This window comes from Stegostoma tigrinum, chromosome 24 (assembly GCF_030684315.1).
Source record: "Stegostoma tigrinum isolate sSteTig4 chromosome 24, sSteTig4.hap1, whole genome shotgun sequence".
Classification (NCBI taxonomy): domain Eukaryota; kingdom Metazoa; phylum Chordata; class Chondrichthyes; order Orectolobiformes; family Stegostomatidae; genus Stegostoma; species Stegostoma tigrinum.
This window is the reverse complement of record NC_081377.1, coordinates 15,175,318-15,200,861: the sequence shown is the minus strand read 5'-3', so window position 1 is coordinate 15,200,861 and position 25,544 is coordinate 15,175,318. Positions and strand designations below refer to the sequence as shown.

At 39.4% G+C, this 25,544-nt stretch overlaps 1 protein-coding gene across 1 annotated transcript in view; it reads right to left on the bottom strand.

Annotated features, from left to right (window-relative positions):
• Positions 1–25,544, bottom strand: part of csmd2 (CUB and Sushi multiple domains 2) — a 1,700,996-nt gene that overhangs the window by 530,638 nt on the left and 1,144,814 nt on the right. The window contains exon 10 of the mRNA XM_048558072.2: positions 24,982–25,103. Within this exon, the coding sequence (XP_048414029.2) occupies positions 24,982–25,103 (122 nt within the window). The remainder of the gene's footprint in view (positions 1–24,981; positions 25,104–25,544) is intronic.

The following is a 25,544-nucleotide window of genomic DNA, read 5'->3' as shown; positions in this document are numbered from 1 at the left end:
TAATACTGTGAAAGTATGATGCATCACTCAGTCTGTATTTAAAATATTTTGTTCAAATCCATTATCTGAACTTGTAGATTGAACAGGGGATTTCGGGAAGACTGTTAGGTCATGACTACAACTGATTCCGTAGCTCACCTCAAAAAAGCTATGAAGAAAATTTAAAACGACTTGAAAATACATGTTAGTTTCCAAACATGATAAAATTCACAGAACAAGCATCAAATATCCAGCAGTAATTAATTATTATTTAAATTATACAAAGGTAAATCTTCTGGGAAAGGAAATATTTCCTATCCTGGAGAAATAGTGCCAATCTCTTATCATTATCTGATCATTTTACACTGCTTGTCATTGTCAGCTTAAATCATGAACTTGTTTGGAAAAAAAGACACATTTTTAAAAACTCTCATTAAATTAGGGGCAGAAACAGAAATTGCTGGAAAAGCTCATCAGGTCTGGCAGCATGTGGTTCTTCAGAACCAGGTCACTAGATCCAAAACATGAACTCTGATTTCTCTTCACATAATGCTGCCAGACCTGCTGAGCTTTTCTCGCAATTTCTATGCTTGCTCCTGATTTACAGCATCTTCAGTTATTTCGGTTTCCATTAAATTAGGACTCATTTGAATACAAAAATGCTTGTTTTTCTTGATTAAGAAAGCTTTCCTACAATGTAACTTTGTTTTGATTTGTGTTGATTTATTATTGTCACATATCCCAAGATAATGTGTAAAATACTATTTTGTGTGCTAATTGGACAAATCATACCTCACACAAGTACATCAAGGTAATGGAAGAGAATGCAGAATGTAGTGTTACAGCTACAGAAAATGTGCACAGAAAGATCAACTCTACTATATGCAACATCCATTCATAATTCTGATAATAGTGGGGTAGAAGCTGTTCAGAAATCTGTCAGTATACATTTAAAAAAATTTGTATCTTCTGCCCAGTGGAAGAGAGTATAACTGGGGTGAGAGGACACTTTGATTATGTTGGCTGCTTTCCTAAGACAGTGAGAAATGTAGATGGAATCAATGAAAGAAAGGCTGATTTTCTGCTGAAAGTAGGACATTTGCTTCAAAAATTTGGTTAATAGGATGTGGGCAACACTGATAAGATTAGCATTTGTTACCAAGCCCTAATTGCCCTTTCCTATGTGGTTTGCCAGGCTAGTTGAGGGGGAAGTCACTCACATTGCAGCAATTCGGGGTAACATATATGTCAGGCTCGATAAGGGTGGCAGATTTCCTGCTCGAAAGGACATTACCAAATAAAATGGGTTTTCACAACAAATCATGATGATTTGGCAGAAGCTATTACCAAGATTATTTTTAAATTCCAGGTTTTATTACTTTAGGCAAAAAATCACAAGTTGCCACGGCAGGGTTTGAACCCATGTCCTCAGAATTGGATAAGTACATGAATAGGAGAAGTCTGGAGGGATATGGGCAAAATGGGACTAATGTGGGACTAATGAGACTAATATAGTTTGGGAAAAGGGTTGGCATGAACTACCAAAGGGTCTGTTTCCTTACTGTATGACTCTGTGACTCTGGGTTAAGAGCATAGTGACATAATTTGTAGGCTGCCATCACTCTCTTTGAAATACATGGATCTATAAGATCAAAAAAAACTTGGCTGCTCTGTGGCCAAGGAGGGATTTGAGATTAATTAATTTTAGAACGAACCTTGTAAAGCCCCCGAGAGGTTAAATCAACCATACGAAAATTTAGTGAATGTTGATTAGAATGTGGATTAGGTTTGTGAAAAATATTCTTGCAAACATTATTCATTAAGTAGAATTCAATGGAGCTTACTTGAGCAGAGATGGTTCCAGAAGTACTTGAAAATTTTGGCAGGAATACTTGAATTAGGCCTCAGCATCAGCAGAAATGCTCAAATCCCATTTTCTGGCAATGGAATGCCAACTGGACTCATTCATGAGCTGGGAAATCTCAGCATCTGCAGAGAGAAATCAGAGTTAACATTTTGAGTCCAGTGGCCCTTCATCAGAATGGGTCACTGGACCTGAAACATTAACTCTGATTTCTCTCTGCAGATGCTGCCAGATCTGTTGAGATTTTCCAGCAATTTCTGTTTTTGTTTGTGATTTCCAGTATTCACAGTCCTTTTGGTTTCTCATTAATGAGCTAAACAGCATCAATGGTCCCTGGGTCCTTTAAACATAATACCATTGCCTGTCGTCTGTTGGAGGCGGACCCTCATTGTCAGGTACTCAGTGTTCAAATCAAGGCGTCTGGCATCAGAAAGGGGTGTCTGGGGGCAAGGTCACTGAAAGACTCCTTTCACTTCACTCTGGAGTGCACTGAAACCTTGCATTGTAATGCTACTGCCAGACCACTTTACACGCAAAGACAAGAACCCCTCGCTTGCATTGGAACAGGATGCAAATCAGGACTCTTATCTTGCTCTTTTAGCACTCACTTACTTTGTATTTGCTTGGATACTTGCTGCATAGCTGCCTGCCAACTCATTCAGAATTTATAACTTCAAAGGACTTCCGTCTTGTCTTCCTTTTTAGCAAATTGGCAGTTTTTCATGCTAGTCAGCAATGATTTGTGGAATGGATGGACACCTTGCTATGCTAAAGTGCTTCCTCTGGTCCACTATACATAGAGATGATCCAAGATGGGTCTGGTTTCGATTGCTCCTAGATTTGTTTTGGTTGCCTGAGGAAGTCAAAGGGAACTCTTCCAGAATATTTCTTCCCTTACTGGCCCTGACTGTTTTTCTCACCCTTTTTGTGTGAGGAGCAAATGCTAAGCCATCATGCTCTAGCTCATCTTATTACAGGGTCGGGTTGACGGATGAGCACAGTCGATTCCTGCTCATCAATTTTCAATACTTGAAAGAATAAACAGACTCAGCAAAAGGAAGCTAAATTAATTAAGTAACTGGAAATGAATCAGAAGAATGAACAGAAAAAAAAGCCTCTTTGAAAAGGGAGCCAACAAAATCAAGAAAACTGCAGACTGGCTGAAAGCCAAGGGCTTCACTGTTAAATATCTTTGATTAATTTTCCGGAAATTTGAGGGAATAATTTTACAATGCATTCCATGAGTATTGTGCTATCTGAAACTTTTAACATACAAGTAGATAGATGAATCATAAAAGTATAACATATCAGTGCGAGGAAAGGGAACTGTTTTCTGTTTCTGGCTTTTGCTGTTAGCATTTTGCCAATTTTGCCAGCATGAACAGATCCCCCTTTCACTGCCCAGACATTAACAAAATCACAGAAGCGAATCTTTGCATTGCCAGAATGCATCTTTTTCTGACCCCCACAGCAGGCATCCTCACAATTCTCTCAGCCAGACTGGCAATTAAATGCCAATTCATTCCGAGTTGAGATGAGGTTTTTTTATGCCATGGATCTGGGCCAAGTCAATGGAATGAGATTCTCCAAGTTGACGCTATGAGTTTACCCTTGCAACTGGCAGAGAAAGGAGATTTCTGATTCACCCAGTCAGGTGACACTGAGAATCAAAGGCAACTTCTGTCGGCTATGAAACAGGCTGCCCAAAGAAAAGAAGTACGTAAACTTGAAACCTATACATTACAGCTCCACGTTACAAAATTGTATCCCCATATTTGTATTGTGCTAAGCTGGGAATACTCTCCTTTCCAGCTGTCTAAACAACCAGTAAGGTAAAGCTCCCTGCTGTGGATCATTTGCAACATTATTACTAACAGAATTTCAACTGTGGAAGTAATGGGCACAATCCTCCCAGTCGGTGAATGATGTGGGTTATGGCAAATCAGCTGGTAAAATATGGCAAGATTAAAAAAAATGAGATTCTCAATACAGGAAAAAGACAAAGCCTGATTTTACCGTTCTAGGTTTTAACAAGATGAGATTCTCATTAATGACTAGCCTATTTGCAAGCAATAACATTCATTACCTAATCACACTTCATTTACGTGCAATTTGCTATTTTACCAGACAGTGAAGCAGAAATTCACCAAAGATCCTGAGATATTACATTTCAAATCCATGACTACTTCCATCGAGATGGACAGGGGCAGCAGATCCATGGGAACACCATCACCTGCAAGTTCCCCTCAAGCTACTTACCATACTGACTTGGAAACATATTGGTGTTCCTTCAGTGTCACTGCATCAAAATCACAGAACTCCCTTCCTAAACGCATTGTGGGTCTACCTATAGCACGTGGACTGCAGTGTTTCAAGAAGACAGCTTATCACCACTTTCGCCAGACAACTTGGCACGGGCAATAAATGCTGGCCCAGTCAGAGATGCTAACATCCCACAAATGAATTAGAAACAAACAAAACAGCATCAATTCCCAACTCTGAAGTCTGAGCAGATACTTGGCAGCTCCAGCTCACTGAATGCACTTCTGGGCTTCCATCTTGACCAACATTCCCCAACATCTCACGAACACTCCATCTCCAGTGACTGTCTGCAATCTTTTGTTGACAGAAGCTGGCTTCAGGCTTGCACCGGCCTCCCCACAACATCTTGGCACATCTTTCACTTCACTCTGGAGTGCACTGAAACCTTGCATTGTAATGCTACTGCCAGACCACTTTACACGCAAAGACAAGAACCCCTCGCTTGCATTGGAACAGGATGCAAATCAGGACTCTTATCTTGCTCTTTTAGCACTCACTTACTTTGTATTTGCTTGGATACTTGCTGCATAGCTGCCTGCCAACTCATTCAGAATTTATAACTTCAACGGACTTCCGTCTTGTCTTCCTTTTTAGCAAATTGGCAGTTTTTCATGCTAGTCAGCAATGATTTGTGGAATGGATGGACACCTTGCTATGCTAAAGTGCTTCCTCTGGTCCACTATACATAGAGATGATCCAAGATGCTAAAGTCTGCACGAGGCCATAGAATTGATTCCTTCTCACCTTGAAATTAAGCATATGTCAATAAATTCTATATGCTAAGCTGCTATTCTTCAGTGATATGGGGAAATGGAGGAAGAAGCGACAAGGTTTCAGTGATCCTACTGCACTTTCGAACTCATAATATATTTGAGCGGAATGGTTTTTGCTGCATATAATGGTTTAAGGCCCACTTCACCGAAGTTTATGTACAGGCATTCCATGGCCATCCTTCTTGGAAACCCTTGTGTTCCACTGTACCAAGGGCAGTAACAAACTGTCATTTGTGTGTGATGTGAATGTGGCAGCTCACATTACTAAGTAGATGTATCATTTCTATTATTCTCCGTGCTAGTTTATTCAAACCATGACCAGTGGATCCAGCCCCAACAAGGATTTTTTTTTAATCTCTGCGGCTATGGTACAATGAAGGGGCAAATAAATTGAGGAGGAACAAATGGCCCAGCATACCAAGGACCTGCAGTAATCTCCACATCTGTTGAGCAGCCTCCACCTGAAGAAGATGCAGCTGAAGGTTTCAGGAAAATCCTCAATGCCAGTTCCTCCAAATAACAATGGCACATTATTGCCACAGATGGAGGATGTTCCAGGTCACCATCACAAGCCTGTGACATTTTGGAGCAGAGCGTACGAACGTAAGGGGATAGGTTCTTGACCATCGTATCCCAGTGGCTGTCAAGTTGAAAACTGTATGTCCATGCAACTGACTTCTTCCAGGGATCTACTAGGGATACATACAGGAGCTCTCAATCTTTGACCCATAAAAGGATGAAGGCTGTTTTCAAAACAGCATTTTTCTGATGAAGGGTCTAGGCCCGAAATGTCAGCTTATCGGCTCCTCTGATGCTGCTTGGCCTGCTGTGTTCATCCAGCTCTACACCTTGTTATCTCGGATTCTCCGGCATCTGCAGTTCCGATTATCTCTGATACAATTTTTCTCAGATCACACTGCTTCATCTCATTACTTTGAGATGAAGTCGGCTGTAACCCAGGTAGTAAATTGTGCCAACTGGCTTTAGGATTGCTGACCTCCCCCAGGTGAAGGGTGCTCCAGACTGTATGCACATTCATGCTGAGTGTGGCATCTCATAAACCAGATGTCTTCATCAACAGAAAAGGGTTCTATTCAATCAATGTACAAGGCATCTGTGATATCAGTACCATGTCTTAGAAGGTCTGTACCACATACCCTAGAAGCTGCCATGATGCCTATATACCCGAGAAGTCTCAGGTCCATGCTTCACCTCCAGGGCTGGATGCATTACACTGATTTTTTCTGGGAGACAAGGGCTGATGACTGTGTTAGGGAAAGCCCTGGCTGAGAAGGGATGTGACAGGTGGTGAAGAGCTGGGAAAGCAGTTATCTGAGGAGGAAAATGGGGGCATTGAGTAGGAGGAACATCACCTTTAGCACTATAGAATGGTGCAGCATCAAGCAGAACAAGCCAGAAAGGGCTTAATTGACACCAGCTTCTAATTGATATAAGCTGGACTAGGTTATCATTCACTGACTGTAAATTTGCTATTGCTCAAAAGGCAAAAAGCCCCCGTTTATTCCAAGACGAAATTGCAGGGTGTTTTTAAAATTTCCTGTTGTTCAACAAAAATTAACATTTTCAACTGTTTGAAGGCTTTACAACATGCAAGCTCCTGCACTGACAAATGAAAAGATAACATGCGATGCTGGGATGTAGGGAGAGAGCAGTATTCCTTCAAAGCGGGTTCTAAAATGAGAAAGTTCCAATGAAGTGTGGTCTCTCTAGTTTCATTCTTGCAGCTATAAACTATGACAGTCGATCAGACTGGTGACAATGTAAAAGCAATATATTAAAGAGAGAAAGGTTTTATTTGCAATGAAGTGACACCTGTGCCAATTATGTGCCCTTCAAAGCTTTCCTTGTCCATTTCCCTTGCACTATATCTACTGTGATGGGCTATTCTTGGTTGGCAGTGCTTAAACTACTGCGGAGCTGGATTTTAAGTATAGCATCAGTGGCATATGTCCTGGTAGGTCACTGCTGGGTGAGTCCTTCCACTGCTGTTGAGTACCATACAGGAATGGTACTACATAATGAGATGTGGTTGGAGAATTAAGAAAAATAATTACTCATGAAACTCCCTGAAATTGAGATGTAGCTGATTATTGGTTAAATTCAACCCAATGCTTTATTCTTTCTTTCATAGGTATGACTTAATTTGATTTATTATTGTCAGGCGTACCTATGTGCAGTGAGAAGTTTTGGTTTGTGAGCAGTATAAGCAGATCATGCCAAAGTGCATTAGGGTAATTGTGAATACAAGTATTATGGCTGCAGAGAAGGTGCACAAAGTATGAGATCAACATTAAACTTAAAATCTGAGAGGTCCACTCAGTAGTTTAATAAAAGCAGGGAAGAAGCTGTTGTTGAAGATGTAATCTCTGCTTACAGTTTTCGCAAAATTCTGTAGCTCGGGTTGTGGGTGAGGTTGTAGACTTGCTCGCTGAGCTGGCTCGTTTTTGTTCAGACGATTTGTCACCAAAATAGGTAACATCATCACTGAGGCCTCCAGTGATGGCTTCATTGGAGGTCTCACTGATGATGTCACCTAGCATGGTGATGAAACATCTGGATGAAAACAAGACAGTTCAGTGAGCAAGTTAACAACTTCATGTAATATAAGATAATAAAATGTGAGGCTGGATGAACACAGCAGGCCAAGCAGCAACTCAGGAGCACAAAAGCTGACGTTTCGGGCCTAGACATCATGATGAAGGGTCGAGGCCCGAAACGTCAGCTTTTGTGCTCCTGAGATGCTGCTGGGCCTGCTGTGTTCATCCAGCCTCACATTTTATTATCTTGGATTCTCCAGCATCTGCAGTTCCCATTATCGCTGATACAACTTCATGTAATATATGCTTTTTTGCTTTGAAATGAACTCGGGTGGGGGGGGGGGTGCGGCGGCGAGAGTAGCAATAAGACTATTTGTAAAGTAATTTGACTTGTCACTGATTCAGTGGAACATTAAACACAAAACTGTTGAAGCCAATAAACTTTTATTTTCTACAGTTCCCAAATGCAAGACTGATTGCTGTAATGGAATACTGTATTATAACAATTGTCTGCAAAAATAAATCAATATGGGAAGTTTTTCTTAGAAATTCCTGAGCTGCAATAAACAAGAAAAACACAGACAGCAAGACCAGCAATAGTAGCAACAACTGGGGAGTTCACTCTCTGTTCTATAGGAATAGTAACTGGCAAATGGATGGCAGCTAAAAGCGAACGGAGAAATAATAACTAATGCTTAAGCTTTCAAACTAAAAAGTTGAAAGATATCTTAAAGCATGGGAAACCAATTAGATGCATTGCTCAAGTGACACAAGAGCTACATAGAACTCAATAAAAGTGAAATGTTGGAGTGTCTTTCTGTGCAAATCAAACAGTAATCATTTGGCTGTAAAAATGCGCCATGACAAAGGATAGGTGTTTGGTCCATCAAAGCCTGCTGTGCTGTTTTGCCTGGCATTCAATGAAGTTAACTACTCATTCAGACTAATACCCTACTTTCCAAGTATTGATTTATCTCCCTTTAAATGGCCATTAAGTACGAAGACATTGGATTCCATGGTGTAATTCCTCCAGGTTAATCTCTTCAATCTATTTATTCCTGGTAAGACTGTACTATTCTATAATGGCATAAACTAAATCTGACAGCAGAATAAAAATAACAGATTAAAAATATTTGATGCAAAAATACTTCAACTTGCAGCAATGTGTTTCAACACATTTTACTACTTTACTGATGAATGAAGAATTTAATCAACTAATTATTCTTAAAGCACTGAAAATAAAATGATATACATAACAGTTACTGTAATTATGTGTTTCATTACTAAGTCTTTTCAAATGGAGAAAATGCATTTTGAACCACTTTTTCTCCCTCTGCATTTTGCAACTGCATATGTCCACTTATGAGATATTAATAGCCAAATACTAATCTATTTTAAGGATTAGTAAATACTCTGAAGCTTCAATGGTGCCAGGATTTTTAAAAAAAATTAACCATCAATGATAAAAAAAAGGCCCACCTGCACCCTGGTGCTTGGTTTTAGTGCAAAATGTTCATGTCGAACTAGCACCAAATTTCCCAGAAGCAGGGTAGCACAACTAAGAACTAAAAGCTAATCTTATATCTACGCTACCACAATGTCCAATAAGGTTAAAGTTACTGCAGTAAGTATTTGACAAACACCTTCTGGCATCAAGGCTGAAATCACACTGGAGCTGGTCAGATAAAAGTTTTGACTTTTAAAAGTTCAAAAGAACACAAAACAAATTGAGTCCGGGACGAGTGCTCGGATTTGGATTTTAAGTTTAATTGTTCTGCATCCAACACCACCTGCATTCAGTTCCGAAAAAGAACATTATCTTTGTTTCTCTCTTCAGACCTGCTGGGTATTCTCAGCACTTGCTGGTTTTAGTAAAAGCAATGATGCTGGAATCTGTGCAATGCAATGTAGTGGGCTGCAATACTCTTGGTTAGTCTCAATACAGTTGCATGCTGAAGATGGCAGCTGGCCTTGTGTACAGTGCATGTACAAGGGGCTTCCTGACTGTCCACAGTGTGACATCGGCGACTACTTGAGGCTGACTTCTCACACGTTTTTCAAACATTTTACTGTGCAGGCCAACCAAACCCATTTACTCGTCACTTTAAGCCAAACATGCATTCAAATACAAGACAGACCTTCCTCACTTACACTGTTCAAAGGGACAGACACGTCTAACATTCAGATGAAGTTATGTCAAGTGACCTCTGTGACTGAAAGCTTTGTGGATGAGTTTTGACCAGGGTTTTGGAGGCGTTGCATTGAGTTGCTGGATTGGCAGTGAGTGTTGGTTCATCCTCATGTAGAGAGTAGAGAATTTGGTAATCTGTCTACAGTAAGGTGTGTGGATTGCAGTTTCAGAGCCTTTGTGTTTGCAATGCAACAGAAAGCATGAGCAAACACAATGAATGGAAAAACTATTCTTAGAGGGAGAGGGTGGACAAGAAGCAGCATCCAAGAAATCCTTCCAAATCGGCTACTGTAATCAAATTTTGATTCCCTTAAAATGTCTCTGCTACTTTTGCTGTTCCTTTTCTCCTGTGATATCCCTCCACAGCAACCACTTGATCAGGATCCTGTAATAAAAAAACCCTACAAAACATATTCATGAAACCATGGAATCTGGACATTTCAACTTTGCAATCGGGGGGAGTTAAAAATCACAGTCGCGGAGGTTATCAGAGGATTTCATCCCTCAGGGAAAGGTTTAATTTCCAAAAGGGCTGGCAGAGTGAAGGCTACAAGGCTCTCTGACAAAAGGAAATAGCTTGCTGTGTGTGGTCCATTGAATTTATTTATTGTTTTAAACACCTCAGTTGCATCCTGCTTCAATTTTCCAACCTCAGGGTTGAAATTTTACACAATTTTACTCAAATTATTTTCATAACTCTGTCAACCCTTGTAACATTTTGATGATTTGGAACTGTAATCCTAAACCTCACCCAACCTCCTGACCATGCCAATGTCCCCATTGTCTACGCAACTGAAGCATTAATACATGCTTGAGAATCTAAAACTGTGAAACAAAAGGTCAACATTCCATTAAATACTTTGATTACATTTTGTACCTGTGTCTTAGGTTTTAGCAATTGTGTAGTTTGATGCCCCACATCTAAACTAACATTTAGTCATCTGTTGTACATATCTACTTTTTCATGATTGAGGAAATATCCTTTGTTTGATCCAACATCAATTACTTCATTCTTCCTCCGATTGAATTGCACCCACGATAGTTTTGCCCACTCAGTTAGTGTGCATGTATCCCCGTACAATAGCCAGCATTCATGAAATTCACTGGTCCTCCTACCATGATTATATGATGCTTAATTCTGTTATCCATTGATTTATTTCATGAAAAGCTGGCAGATTTTTTGGGAAAGCTGCTTTCTGTATGCTGCCATGCTTTGTCCCAGCTGTCTTGTTCACTAAGACTGCCAGTGAGGCACGCAATTGGATTGATACCTGAGGGTAGGGTTACTCAAAGCAGCCAGATCCTAAATCTAACTTGTTATTAAAATTGATAATATTAACCAAATCTGCAATTGCTTAAAGTTTGTCGATACTCTTAATCAAGAAAATTCACCAAAATATTTGAAATAGAACGTATTTACATTTATATAGCCCTTTTCACAACCACTGAATGTCTCAAACCACTTTACTGGTCAGAGAAATACTTTTACTTTTGAAGTGTAAACGCAGTTATAATGCAAGAAATCGAGAAATTCCATGTTGCGTAGTAAACTCCCATTAACTGCAATGCAGTAATGATAAGTTGTTTGTATGATGTTGATTAAGAGATAGGTATGGCTAACTCCCCTACATCTACCTGTGAAGGTAGACGGAGACTTGATTTAGCATCTCGTCTAACAGGTGGCACCTCTGACACTGCAACATTCCTTCAACATTAAGGAGTGTTAACCTTGTTATTTCTGCTCAAGTACAGCAGTGGGACTTGAACCACGCCAAAAGCTCAGATGTAAGAGTGGAATCTTTTCATAAAAGACCTCTTTCTCTCTTCACAACTCCGCATAATATTCCATATTTAAGGAATATATTTACAAATCATGTCATTTGGCTTGACTTTGAACTAGTCATAATTTATTCATTGGCAATGAAAATCAAACATCTTCTATAATGGGTATGTTATCTGCAGTATTAACTTATACCTGGACAGCAACTTGAAAGTCCCCATTAGTATTCGTTCTTCATGGACCAGTACGATATTTTCCGAGAGTCTCCCAAATCTCTGGTGATAGTGACTGACCATTTGAGAGTTCAGTTGGAGATTTGAGTCCCTAATCATGTCAATGCTTTGTAAACCACTGTAAGCTATGTATTAACTCGCATGACATGCTGAGTGGAAAATACAAGATCCCTTCAATACCTGCTTCCGAAATGAAGGGTTCAGACTGCAGGGAGAATGTTCATGTGCTTCACAGTAATTTAGTCGATGTTTTTCTCCAAGGACACCAGACAACTTTTCAACTGTGAAATTTTAGAAGTGACAAACACGTCAGGGAGCAACCAAGTAACAAACATTGGAATAGTGTGATCTTGTCTCTCCCCAGTTTTCCTTGAGGGAAGACTGCATTACTGGTGAAGCATGTACTAACTGCTAATGAATTTCAGCCTTCAGCCTCCACTGACAGGCAGGATAATGAGAGCCTGATTCAACAATCTTTACTGATCACAACTTATTGTTTTCCTGGCTTGTTTTGAAATTTTGACTTCAGTTTGTGGAAATGAATCACTGTCTACTGAGATATCAGTCAAATGAAAACACTGATGTTACATTATAATCTGCTTACTTACTTTCCAACAAAGATCTTTTTTACAGTTCAGTGTTACCGTTCATTAAGCAGCTGAGGTCTACAGGCAAAGGCCAATCAAGTAGATACAAATAATACTAACTATTCTCAAAGAGCAATTCTCAGAAACCAATGTTTTTGATTTACTCTGTCGTAGTCAGGAGTTTCTGCTTTGGGCACAAGAAACAATCCAAGCAGGGATTGTGAACAAAATTGTGCTCATTTTTTGAAGTGATTTTCTTTGCCCAGTTTCTGTTCCAATTCACTTACGTATTACTGAAAATGAGCCCTGTCCTAACTAATGCAACTGCAAAGTATTTTAGAATATAACTTTTTTAAAAAAACATTAGCACATAATCCTGAATATATTGAAGTCTTATGCAATTCTACCGATGGAGCTTAAAACAGGTTGAGCACAGAGAAGGACATTTTTAATCACCTTCTAGTCCAAATCCTTTGAGTAATTCAATTTCAAATAACTGAAAATCACTTTTAAAAACATCTACACAGACCATTTGCCAGTTTAATTTGCATACAGTATCAGTTCCTTAGATAAATGGAAATGTATTTTAAATCATTACAAGCCTTTAAAATGTACTCATTATTGTTCCTCAAATCATAAAACGTAAGAGCCTGCAGTAAAGTACCATAATGGACAGAAATTTGCAACAACAGTTAATTTGATCATGACCATACTCAGTTGTACTGATAGGGCTGGCTCAAGTGCAATGCATTTTATACAAAGACAAAAGGTCACAGAAAGTTCATTTGCCTTGGATGTAATTTAAATCTGAAAGTGTATTGAATTGGCCAAATTGGGAAAATAGCCATGAAAAACATGTACAATGTGCTGAAAACACATGGCCTGTGTATACACTTTTAACTCATATATTTGTTGTACATACTGGAATTACTGAACTCAGCAAGCATAAAGACATGTTGTGGTTATGTTGTGCAGTGATTATGACAGATTTTATAAAATCTGGTGAAAAGTGACAACAGTTCACTATCCCTCGGCTTCCAAAATTTAAAAGATTTCTTAAGTTTAATTTTGTTCATGTTTGCAAGTCTCATTGTATCTTTGACTGTTAAATCCTATAAGGTGCAGCAATATGGGATTTTTACAGACATAACACAATGTGAAGCTGAATGAACACAGCAGGCCATGCAGCACCAGAGGAGCAGGAAAGATTGACGTTTCGGTTTGGGACCCTTCTTCAGAAGAAGGGATCTCCAGATCTCTCATCCCCAACCAACCTCTCCTATACATTTCATCTCTTTCTTGGCCCCAATACCACCTTGTACTGCATCCATCCACCTGGTACCATCCCCTCATAACTAACATGTGTACGCTTTCACAGGGGCTGTCAAAGTGTACCTTCAAATCACAAAATTTGGCAGATGACTGCTTTGAAGAGAGGGCACGGTTTGCCTGCCCTCAACTATCCTGCACTTATGAGGGACCTATCAGATTTAAAGTACGGCACCACATTTCTGAAGGAGTCCTGATCAGCTACTTCTGTAAAAAATGCGGAGCTCTTTCTTTGTGTAAAAAATGTTATCACCACTCCTCAGAAAATCCATCCCCAGCCTGGGTGATGACTTAACAGCGTCACTTCTCTTGAACTAATTAAAGGCCATGCATTATTAATGGAATGTATATGCCCTTTCTGTCAATTTGTAAACACTCACTTTCTCTGTAAATTTCATTCTGTAAACACGTGGAGCTAAATACCTTTCTTTTAAAAAAAACTTATGACAGAAAAAATGGCAAGCATCACAATAATTTCAGTGATTAATAAACAACGAGTCACTCTAAGTAATTCCATTCTGTCAGATAAGTATAATGGATATTAAACTGTCAGTGTTTACCATCATTAGTCCAATGAAGCTACTAGCAATTCTGACAGCCACATGTACACAGAGTGGTGTGGAAATCCAAGAGTTACTGTCAGTACTTCCATGCAACTCTAGAGAACACACTATTGAGATGCCCCCGGACATAAATACCTAAATAAATCAGGCAATTGACATAATCTTGCACTGTTGCAGTTAGTCTCATTGCAGAAAGACCAGTGAAAAAAATAACACAAAGTTGAAACAGATGTAACTGGATTTTCAATGGTCCAGTAACTTTACAAAGACTTACCCTCACAGCACCCAAAAGGCTAATTTTATATTTGTGGAAAGTCACATCTATCCATTGTAATAAAAAAATGTAATTTCATAAATGTTCATTGTAGTTTTTTTACTTCATTTTAGTTTTTATCTTATTCTAATCACAATTTATTTTTCAACATGAAAATTTTAAGTGAAGGAATGTGGAACATTTCAGGACTTTCAACCTGTGATTTGTTGTCTAGGGAAATATTTGTATAAGACTGATTTGTAAACTTGTTGCTGCAGGCCTAGGAATTCCCCTGATTTGATGTAAAATTCAAACTGACATCAGAACAGGAGAAATCCAAACCAGAGAGCCTGTTTGCTTCAAAATAGACAGCAAGTACCATTGCTTCACCACTGCTTACAAAATTTAGCCCATATTTTATTGTAAAAGACAGTAGAAACAAAACTTAGCAAATACCAAGTGTGACAATGCAGTGGCTTTGTCATGATATTTTTTAAAGTGGGATTGGAGGGAAGATGATGATGCAGTCTGTGGGAAGATAAACAACTAGTGAAGCCTTTTTTTAAAAGTTGGAACAAAAGAAGCAGCCTGAATGGGTGTGATCAAGCTCCCAAACTCAAAATTCCCAGAATTTTTAGTTTCTTAGGTTTTCAGTAGAAATTGTTGCTGGGGTCTCAGTAGATTGGAAGGCAGTGAATCCTTCATGGCTGTTATACTCTGTCTCTCTCTCTCTATCTATCTCTTTCTCTCAGTCTCTCTAAGTTTTCTGTGGATGTTTTTCATCCTGGGTTCTTATGCGAGTTGCATGTGAGATGATTCTGTTTTCTGAATTTGCCTTTTGCCAACGATTTCTTTATAGGACATTATTATATTAGAACAGTTAATTAGTAATAGTTACTGTATCTATTATTCTGTTTCACTATCGCGTTGTTATTTCAACTTCCTCTTTCTTTTGTGGTGTTTCAACTATAGTCTTTAAATAAATTGTGCTTTGCTTAACATTAAGTAATTTGCCTAATCGGCTTGCATCTGGGATGCAAGGCATAATATTTACCTTTAAAATAAGAAAAAAAATAGGGTATAGGCTACTTTCATTATATATTTTAAGGGAGTCTGGTCTGGTCCATTACATAAATAAGACGATTTACTTTTGCAATACATTGAGCAGTCATTGTAAGGAATAACACTCAACATGACTCATAACAAATACAAGAGATGACAAGGTGTAGAGCTGGATGAACACCGCAGGCCAAGGGGCATCAGAGGAGCAGGAAGGTTGATGTTTCAGGCCTAGATCCTCCATGCTCCTCTGATGCTGCTTGACCTGCTGTATTCATCCAGCTCTACACCTTGTTATCCCAGATTCTCTGGCATCTGCAGCTCCTACTATTACATAACAAATACAAACTTATATTCACTTGACACCTTTGCTATTTTCAGGATATTCCAAATAATGTCATGCCCAATGTAATAATGATTAATTCAGCAAATAAAGTGAACAATTTGCACACGCTAAGGTTCTGAAATAGAAATGAGATAAACAAGCCATTAGTTTAATGTGGAAGTACTGGCTGAAAGATAGCAACACAGAGTCTTTTAGTCTCCTTGAGCAATGTTGCCTTGTCAGTCATGAGCACCATCAACTTCCTCAAAACTGTATTAAGGTGTCAACCATTGATTAGGTGCTCAAGCCCAGAATCTTACATGAAACCTCAACTTTTCAACTCAAAAGCAAAAATATTGCAACTGAGCTGAATTGATTTGTTCCCTTCTTTCAGAAAGATCATGTTGTATATAAAGGCACTGAAATAAATAAACATGTTTTGGCTATACTTACTTATTTTCATGTGTAACTTTCCTTCTCAATACTAAGATACCTATGTATCCAAGTTATTGCTGTCCCTTTAATAACTTAAGTTTCCATTATTTGAATAAGTCTGTTAAGAGTTCCTTTATCAAATGATTTTGAAAACTCATAAACACATCACCCAATCCATTACCTTCATTATTCTTTGCTCCCTCATGAAGGAACTCAGTTAATCAGGACATGAATGCCATTTATGGGTTTGTGCTCACTGTTCCTTCTTATTTTGCTTCTAACTGAGAATCAATTTTGTCCTTTACCAATGGTCTGCTGTAGTTTTCCCATGAATGACTTTTAGATCCATTGCTCAATAATTGCCAAGTTTATCCTTTTTTTTGAGCAGCGATGTAAACACTTGCAGTCTTCCAGAATTCTGGCACAATTTCCATTTCCAAAAATGATTGAAATATTGTTGCTGGAGTTTACCTCAGCAACTGAGGGTGGATTCTGTCTGGGCTGAATAATTAATTAAATTTGAATGATGCCAGCCTATGAAGCATTTCTTTTCAATTTTTTTTGTCCAACTCAATATCGCAACTTGCCAACCTTTGCTCTAATATTATCCACATTTATTTCTTTGATGAAGACAGTCACAAAGTAATCATTCGGTATCTCGGTTAGGGACTCTGCTTCAACAAGTTTAGTCTTTACCTAAATCAATCACCATTCCTTTAACTCGCTTTACAATGCTTCACTGTTCATAAAAAAATCAGTATTTCCCTCTGTCATTGATTTAGACTTTCTCATGTTCTTTATTACTCCTTTTCAAAATGGTTTTCCCTTTTCCCCTTCACTTCTTGTGTGCTATCTGGTTTCTCACTGAACTTTGTACCTGGCATTTACCGTAAACCCTTTTTAAAAAATTATTTAAATTTCTGTTTCTTTTGCCATCAATGGAACTTCAGCTTTTGACGCCAAATCTTTCCTGTTTCTGGGCTATAATGTCCAGAACTATACTCAGTGCTTCAGAAATCTGAAGCCCATCCTCGCCATTTAAAAAAAAGTGAAACATGAGATAAGTAGCCATCTTAAAAAGTTTTACATTACTAAAGAAGAAATGCTAAATGTTTTGACCAAGATACAACCTAAGCAAAATAACACAGACATTGAAAATCTGAAACACATCTTAATGAGATTACATGAATTTATGATTTATTCATAAAATATTATAGAACACATACGAGTCATAAAACAGGAAATGACAATGTTTCCGGTAATTATGCATATTGTCAAATTGAGATATTGGACTCTACAGTGTAGATAAAGTAACAAGGTGAATTCAAAGAGTTTCTATCAACATTGGTCATGGCAAGACTTGAAACATTTTAAAAAATGCACAAATAAATCTGCAGCATTGTGTAACGTGCAACTAATTGGGATATGTAGGTCATTCATTTATTAGCAATTCAGAATAAGGGCTTAGAAAGCTGACTGTAACCATGGGAATGCAAGTTAATTACTTTTGCACGTACACGCCCTTGATTAATGAATATTAATGAACATTTCTCAAAGAGGCAGGCGAGTTTGGAGAGATGACAGTTGAATTGTAGCTAGAAAAAACCCTATTTCTGTTCTAGTGACAAAAGAACAGCTCATTTTGTTTACTGAAAGTGGCAGCAAAATACTTTCCTGGTAATTTATCAAAATGATTCAAATGTTACATAAAAGTCAAAACTGCACAAAGCTACCAGTTTAGTGGAACAAAAGAAAACACCTATAAATGCCCCACAGACTGTCTCTCTATACAGTTTATACTTATATTATTCTTGATTGTCTGCAGCTGAATTTCATCCATATTATTTCAGATAATTCAGTACTGTATCTAACAGTCGAGGTGAAGAAGTGATTTAAATAGCTTCACTGTTGAAAAGATATATTTGATGGGATAAAATGAAAGAGTGTGTGTGTGTGTCTGTGTGTGTGTGTGTGTGTGTGTGTGTGAGAGAGAGAGATAGGATGGGTGATTGAGGGTGAATGGGTAATGATGAAAGGCAAACTTTGCAAACATATCTCTGATGGTCTACTGTAGCATACTGTGCCACTAATACATCCAACTGTCACTCAAGTATTGCTGAAAAAAGACACATTTTGGCCTCTCATATTGCACTCCTCAGGACATTGCAAGTATGCAATTGTAAAAGATGGCAAAATCAGGTTTTATTGAAATACCAAACAAGCAGCACAGATGCAGAGCTGACATGGGAGGTCTGGTATTCAGGTTCAGCGGCATCAGTGATTTGGAAAGAAATCACTACCTGAAACTACAGAAGAAGAAGACAACCTTTGGTTTTTCAGCCTGATCAGCTGAGTGATTTTTAAGGCTTAAAAAGTTCTAAATGTTAATCTGCTTTTGTTTGGAAATCTACAATAGTGAGGAAAGGGTTTTTTTTCTTATATTTATACTTTGATTGACTATTAATATTAAGGATTGGTATAACATTACTGCAGAGCAGTGCTTTTGAGCAGTAAGACTGCTAATGATATGGTTTGGATCAAAGCGTGTTGTGTTTGTTTTTAGATAATTTCTGGTTCTGTACATTGTTAAATGGGCAGAAATGGCTTTTATTTAGGTGTTGTGCTCTTTCTGCCAGATATGGGAAACGAGGAAGAATTTGAATGCTTCTGCAGAACTTGTTTGAAGGTAGTGTGTTTGGTTGTGAATTCTATCGGACTGCATGGAACAGTTGGAACTTCAGTTAGAGGCAATGAGGCAATATGCGGGAAATGAGACAATATCTCCATTACAAACATCTATGTCACTTTGGATACTGTAATGGTTGGCGGGTGGTGGGGGGAGGGGGTTGGCCTGTCAGGGGAATATCGCACTGGCAGCCAGATTTCTGGTACCATGACTGGCTTTACCGTAATGAGCGGCATATCAGGTTCCAAGTGATCAATTGTAACAGGGGATTCTCTCGTCTGGGACACAGAAGAATGTTTCAGCAGCTGACAACGAAGCATCAGGATGGTGTGTTCCCTCCCTGGTGCCAGGGTCAAAGATGTCTCAGAGTACGGACGGAATATTCTGAAGGGAGAGAGTGACCAGCAGGAATCACCAATCATATTGGTTGGGAAAGGGATGAGGATCTCCAGAGAGAATGTAGGAAACTAAGCAAGAGGTTGAGAAGGAGGACCTCAAGGGGGTAACATCTGGATTACATTTGGTGCCATGTGCTAATGAGAGTAGGAAAAGGAGGATAGAAAGGATGAATGCACAGCTGAACAGCTGGTGCAAGGGCCAAGCATTCACATTTTTGGGCCTTTAGTATTTCTTCTGGGGTTGAAATGACCTGTATAAGAGGACAGACTCCACCTGAATTGGAAGGGGACCAAGATCCTGATGGGGAAATTTGCTAGTGCTACTTGGGAGGCCTTAAAATAGTTGGGGGTTGGGGGAACCAAAATGATACTGACATATTAGAAAAGGATGAGGCTGGTACAGTAGAGAAGGGGAGGAAGTCAAAGAGTCAAAGCAGACAAGAGCTTGGCAGAGAACAAAATAAGACTGATAAATTAAATTACCTTTAAATCAATGCAAGAGGCCTGACATGTAAGGTAGATGAACTTAGCATATGTTTGAGAACATGGAACGAGGATATCAGAGCTAAGACAGAAACATGGGATGAACAGGATTGGCAGCTTAGTGTTGCTGGGTATTGATGCTATTGGAAGGATAGAAATGGGGGCAAAAGATGAGTGGGAGGGGTGTTTTTGGTTAGAGATAACGTTATGGCTATATTTAGGGAGGATATTCAAAGGTGAATTTCCAATGAAATTACATGGGTGGAACTGAGAAATACAAAAGAGATGATTGCCTTGTTGGGATTGTATCATAGGTTCCCCTATAGTCAGCAGGAAATTGAGAAGCAAGTATGTAAGGAGATTTCAGATGTCTGCAAGAATAATAGGGCTGTAATGACAGGGGATTTTAATTTTCCAAACATAGATCGGGAATGTCATAGTGTTAAGGACTTGGATAGGGAGGAAGCTGTTAAGTATGTTGAACAAATGTTCTTATTCAATATGTGGATGTAGCCACTAGAGAAGGAACAATATTTGACCTCCCGTTCGGAAAGACGGCAGGGTCAGTGACTGAGGTGTCAATGGGGGAGCACTTTGGGGCCAATGATCATAATTCTATCAGTTTTAAACAGGTATGGAAAAGGATAGAACGCAGCAACATGTCAAAATAGGGTATGGCCAATTTTGACATTTTCAGACAGAAACTTTCAAAGATTAATTGAGAGAGGTTATTTGCAAGTAAAGGGGCAATTAGGAAGTTGGGAACCTTTGAAAATGAGATGATAAGAGTTCAAGACAGTGTGTTCCCATTAGAGTGAAGGGTAAGGCTGGTAAATGTAGGGAATGCTGGATGACATAAAAAATTGAGGCTCTAGTCAAGAGAAAAAAGGAAGCATATGTCAGGTATAGACAGCTCACATTGAGTTAATCCCGACAGGAGTATAAGGGCAGTAGGAGTATACTTGAGAGGGAAATCAGGAGGGTAAAAATGAGGCATGAGATAGTTTTGGAAAATAGAGTTAAGGATAATCCAAAGAGATTTAGTAAGTACGGTGTGTTGAAAGTAACTAGAGAGAGTATAGGACTTTTTACAGATCATCATTGCCATCTATGAGTGGACCTGCAGGAGATGGGTGGGATACTAAATGAGTACTTGTCATCAGTATTTATTCTGGAGAAGGATATGGAAGTTAGGGAGCTTGGGGAAATAAATAGTGATGTCTTGAAGAGATTTCATATTACACAAGAGGAGGTGCTGGAGTTCTTAAGGTAGATACATCCATGGGACCTGATCAGATGTTTCCCACAATTTTGTGGGAAGCTAGGGAATAGATTGCTGGGCCCCCTGCTGAGATATTTGTATCATTGACAACCATAGGTGAGGTGCCAAAAGACTGGAAATTGGCCAATGTGGTGCCATTATATAAGAATAGTTGTAAGGAAAAGCAGAGGTCCAATAGACTGATGAGCCCTAAGCAAGTGGTGGGTTTAGTTGTTGGAGGGGATTCTGATGGGAAGAATTTACATGCATTTGGAAAGGCGAGGCCTGATTAGGGATGGACAACATGGCGTTTTGCATGGGAAATTGTGCCTCACTAACTTGAGTGAGATTTTCGAAAGAGTGACAAAGAAGATTGATGAAGGCCGAGATGTGGATAAAAACTGAAAGAACTGCAGATGCTGTAAATCAAGAACAAAACAAAGTTGCTGGAAAAGCTCAGCAGGTCGGGCAGCATCTGTGAAGGGAAAAACAGAGTTAACGTTTCAGGTCCGGTGACCTTCCTCAGAATTCAGATTTCGGAGGAAGGGTCACTGGACCCCAAACGTAGATTCTGTTTTTTCCTTCACAGATGCTGACAGAGATGTAGATGTCATCTGTATGGGCTTCAGTAATGCATTCAACAAGGCTCTGCATGGTAGATTGGTTAGTAAAGTGAGATCACATGGGATCTGGGGCTGTTGTGCTGCCAATTGTATAGACAATTTATTTGAAGATAGGAGACAGAGTGGAGTGTACTGAATTATTTTTACGACTTGAAGCCTGTCACCAATGGTGTGCCACAAGGATTGGTGAAGGGTCCACTGCTTTTTGTCATTTATGTACATGATTTGGAAGTGAATATAGGAGGTATGGTTAGTAAGTTTGTGGATGACAACAAAATACATGGTATGATGCACAGTGATGAAGATTTTCGCAGAGTACAATGGGACCTTGATCAGATGGGCTAATGGGCCAAGGAGTAGCAGATGGAGTTTATTTTAGATAAATGGGAGTGTTTCACTTTGAGAAGGCAAACCAAGGCAGGTCTTTAACAGTTAATCTTAGGGCTCTGGGGAGTGTTTTCACAAAAAAAAGAGACTGGGGTGCAGGTCCACAGTTCCTTCAAAGTGGAGTCGCAGGCAGCCAGGGCATTGAAGAAGGTATTTGGTATGCTTGCCTTCATTGGTCAGAACAATGAGCATAGGAATTGGGACATTATGTTGTGGCTGTACAGTACATTGGTGATGCCACTTTTGGAATTCTGCAAAAATTCCAGTTGCCCTTCTATAGGAAGGATGTTAAACTTCAGAGGGGGTAGAAAAAATAAACTACAAGTATGTTGCCAGGACTGGAGGGTTTGAGCTACAGAGGGAGGCTGAATAGGCTGGGGCTTTTCTTTTCTGGAGTTTTGGGGGCTGAGGGGTGGCCTTATGGAGGCTTATAAAATTATGAGATGTATGGATAAGGTGAATAGCCCAAGGTCTTTTTCCCAGGGTAGGGGAGTCCAAAACTAGAGGACATAGGTTTAAGGTGAGAGGGGAAAGATTTAAAAAGGATCTGAAGGATAACTTTCTCACACAGAGGGTGGTGCATGTATGGAAAGAGCTGCCAGATGAAGTGGTGGAGGCTGGTACAATTACAACATTTAAAAGACATCCAGATAGATATATAGATAGCAAGGGTGGAAGATGGGACTATGTCAGATTGTAATGTCTGGTCGGTGCAAACGAGCTGGACTGAGAGGTATGACTGTATGACTCAATGATTCTAATACGTTTTATGAGAGAGGGTTGATTGGTTGACAAGTAGCCTCTAATTGGCAATGACATTGCCACGGAGAATGCACTGGGTTGATAATGACTGACAATTAACTGCCATGCATTGTTTAAATTTGTATCAGACAAGTTAACTTGGTCAGTTATGGCATTGCTTGAGGAATGAACCAGAGAGTTGCTGAGCCTTGCTCTGTTAAGTTGAAGTGGGCACAATGTGCGTATGTATTCTTTCTTCCTGCACGTAACAGGGCCCTTTGCATGAAAGATGTAGTTTCCAGTATGCATAATTGCACTGCACTGTAAGCCAAACTAACAATCTTAAATTGCTTAACACTGAAATTTGTAGCACACTTGGGATTATTTAGCAAATATTGTCTGATTTTAGAATTATACCTAATAGTTTATACTGTGTTTTCAGTTTGCAAAGACTGGCTGGCCGGGTACCTCCTCTGCAAACAGCCAAATTGGTCAGTCGTTTCATTCACAGCATATCTAGGATAATTTTGTAAATTTGTTTAATTGTGGCATCAAGTCTAATGTTGGACACTGTTTTGAGTTTTGCGAGCAAAGGCAAATTAGGTATGATCAATAACTGATATGTTGCAAACATGAAAAGGGACATGCTGTTCATCATGAACAGATGTATTGTTCTGGAGGCATTGTCGACATACTGAGCATAACACTGGCAATGAAAACCAGCGACTAAATTAGTAACTCATATGATAGGTGGAGGTCTTTTTTGGTTTCACAGCAGCATCCAGTCAGCTGTAAACACCACTCATGCTGATACTGTACAGCTGTATATTTCAGCAATATTCAAGCTCTGTACTACCAGCAACTCACTGTCACTTAAAAGATTTCTGAAGAAATTGTACAGTCATAAAACAATTTTGCCCTTGTCATCAAGATACTCATAGGATGAGGAAAGGATCTTGAACAATGGCAGAACACAGAGGCTGTGGTGAAGAGCAGGATAATGTCTTGATGGTATAAGTTGCAATCGTGATGTCTGAAACATATTTGGATTTTATAGATGAATACGTACTTTTCGAAAATGTTTAATCTAGGCTGTCACTTCAGTCCAGTACTGTTGGAATGTTGCACTGCTGGAGATGCTATTTTTGGAGTGCAATATGAAACAAGGCCCTACCCGCCATAAAATGTTCCACCGGTAACAGGTTCTTCGTAATGTCCTGGAAAATACATATCCCTCATCCAACATCACTGAAGTTGATTAGCTGGCTATTAATACAATACCCTATTAATATTGATGGCCAGGTACAGTTGCAGCAACATAGGCTGGATTTGCACACTGGGGCCATGCAGGAAGCTGACTCCACATGAAATATAAGGAAACTGAAATTTAAACACGGCAATTAGCCTGCCTGGCTTCTGGAACTGCTTCAAAAAGTCCTTGACACTCTGATTTGTGAAGATTGTGGTGTGCAGAGAATTCAGAGTCACTCAAAAACAGTGTTTGAGAATTAAAAACCTGCTCGATACCTGGGTAACTGTTAATCAGAACTGCCGATGAATTCTGATTATCCCCTCCATATCTGCAGCCAGTCCCTCCCATTTGCTGACGCTGTCAGATTTGAGACCCCAACACCTTGACCCGCCCTTTCCAACAGACACTGCCCCGGGCTACTGCTTCTGGTGGAATTCCTTTGTTTGGAATTGACTGCTGTGTTTCCAACATTCCAGCAGTGGCAACTTACCAAAAAGTAAATAATGGGTTGTAAAACTCTTTAGAACATACAAAGCTCATGAAAAATCTACAAAAATGCAAGTTATTCCTCTCAACAGTAATGTACCTTGAAAGCAGGGTCTTTGGGAAAGGAAATTAATGCATTTTCTTATATTTCAAGAATGAAAACAAAATGGAATTCTGAACTAACTTCGTCACTACTCAACATAAATTGTTCATATCGCCTTTGAGTTTTTTAAACTATCAGTGAATTTTGATAAAACATAATTCTTTTTGGCAGAAAGTATCCTGAGTATTAGCTAGACATCAAGAAGGGAACTGCTTCTCTAGTGAATTGTGACTAGATTGAGCACAAGCAGAAGGCAACTAAGATTTGGGAACATGGTCAAATTAATTGCAAGAGAAAGGAAATAGTTTACCTTGTCTGGATCAGAGGCAGTAATCACCCATACACAGTGTGCATCACTATCATATTGCACCGGGAAATTAGGGGATGAAATAACTCCAGTGGGACCATTCAGATGTGCACCACATACTCGAGCTGCAACAGGAGAGGCAGAAACAGTTGAGAATAATTGAATTGTGCTCAAAACACATGAAAAAAAATGATGCTGGTAGTAAGCCTTAATGCCATTACAAATATCACAGAATTCTTACAGTATGGAAGCAGGCCGTTTGGCCCATGAAGTCCACACTGACCCTCTGAACAGCGGCCAATTCAGATCCCACGCCCCACTTCCCCATCCCCCCACCCCCCAGCTGTGCATCTCCCGTGGCTAATCCACCTGGCCGCTCATCTCTGGACATTACGGACAATTTAGCATGGTCAATCCACCTAACCTGCACATAGAACAAAGAAAATTACAGCACTGGAAAAGGGCCTTAGGCCCTTTAAGCCTGCACCAACATGCTGCTTGTCACAATTAAAACACCCTATTCTTCCAGGGACCATATACCTCTATTCCCATCCTATTCATGTATT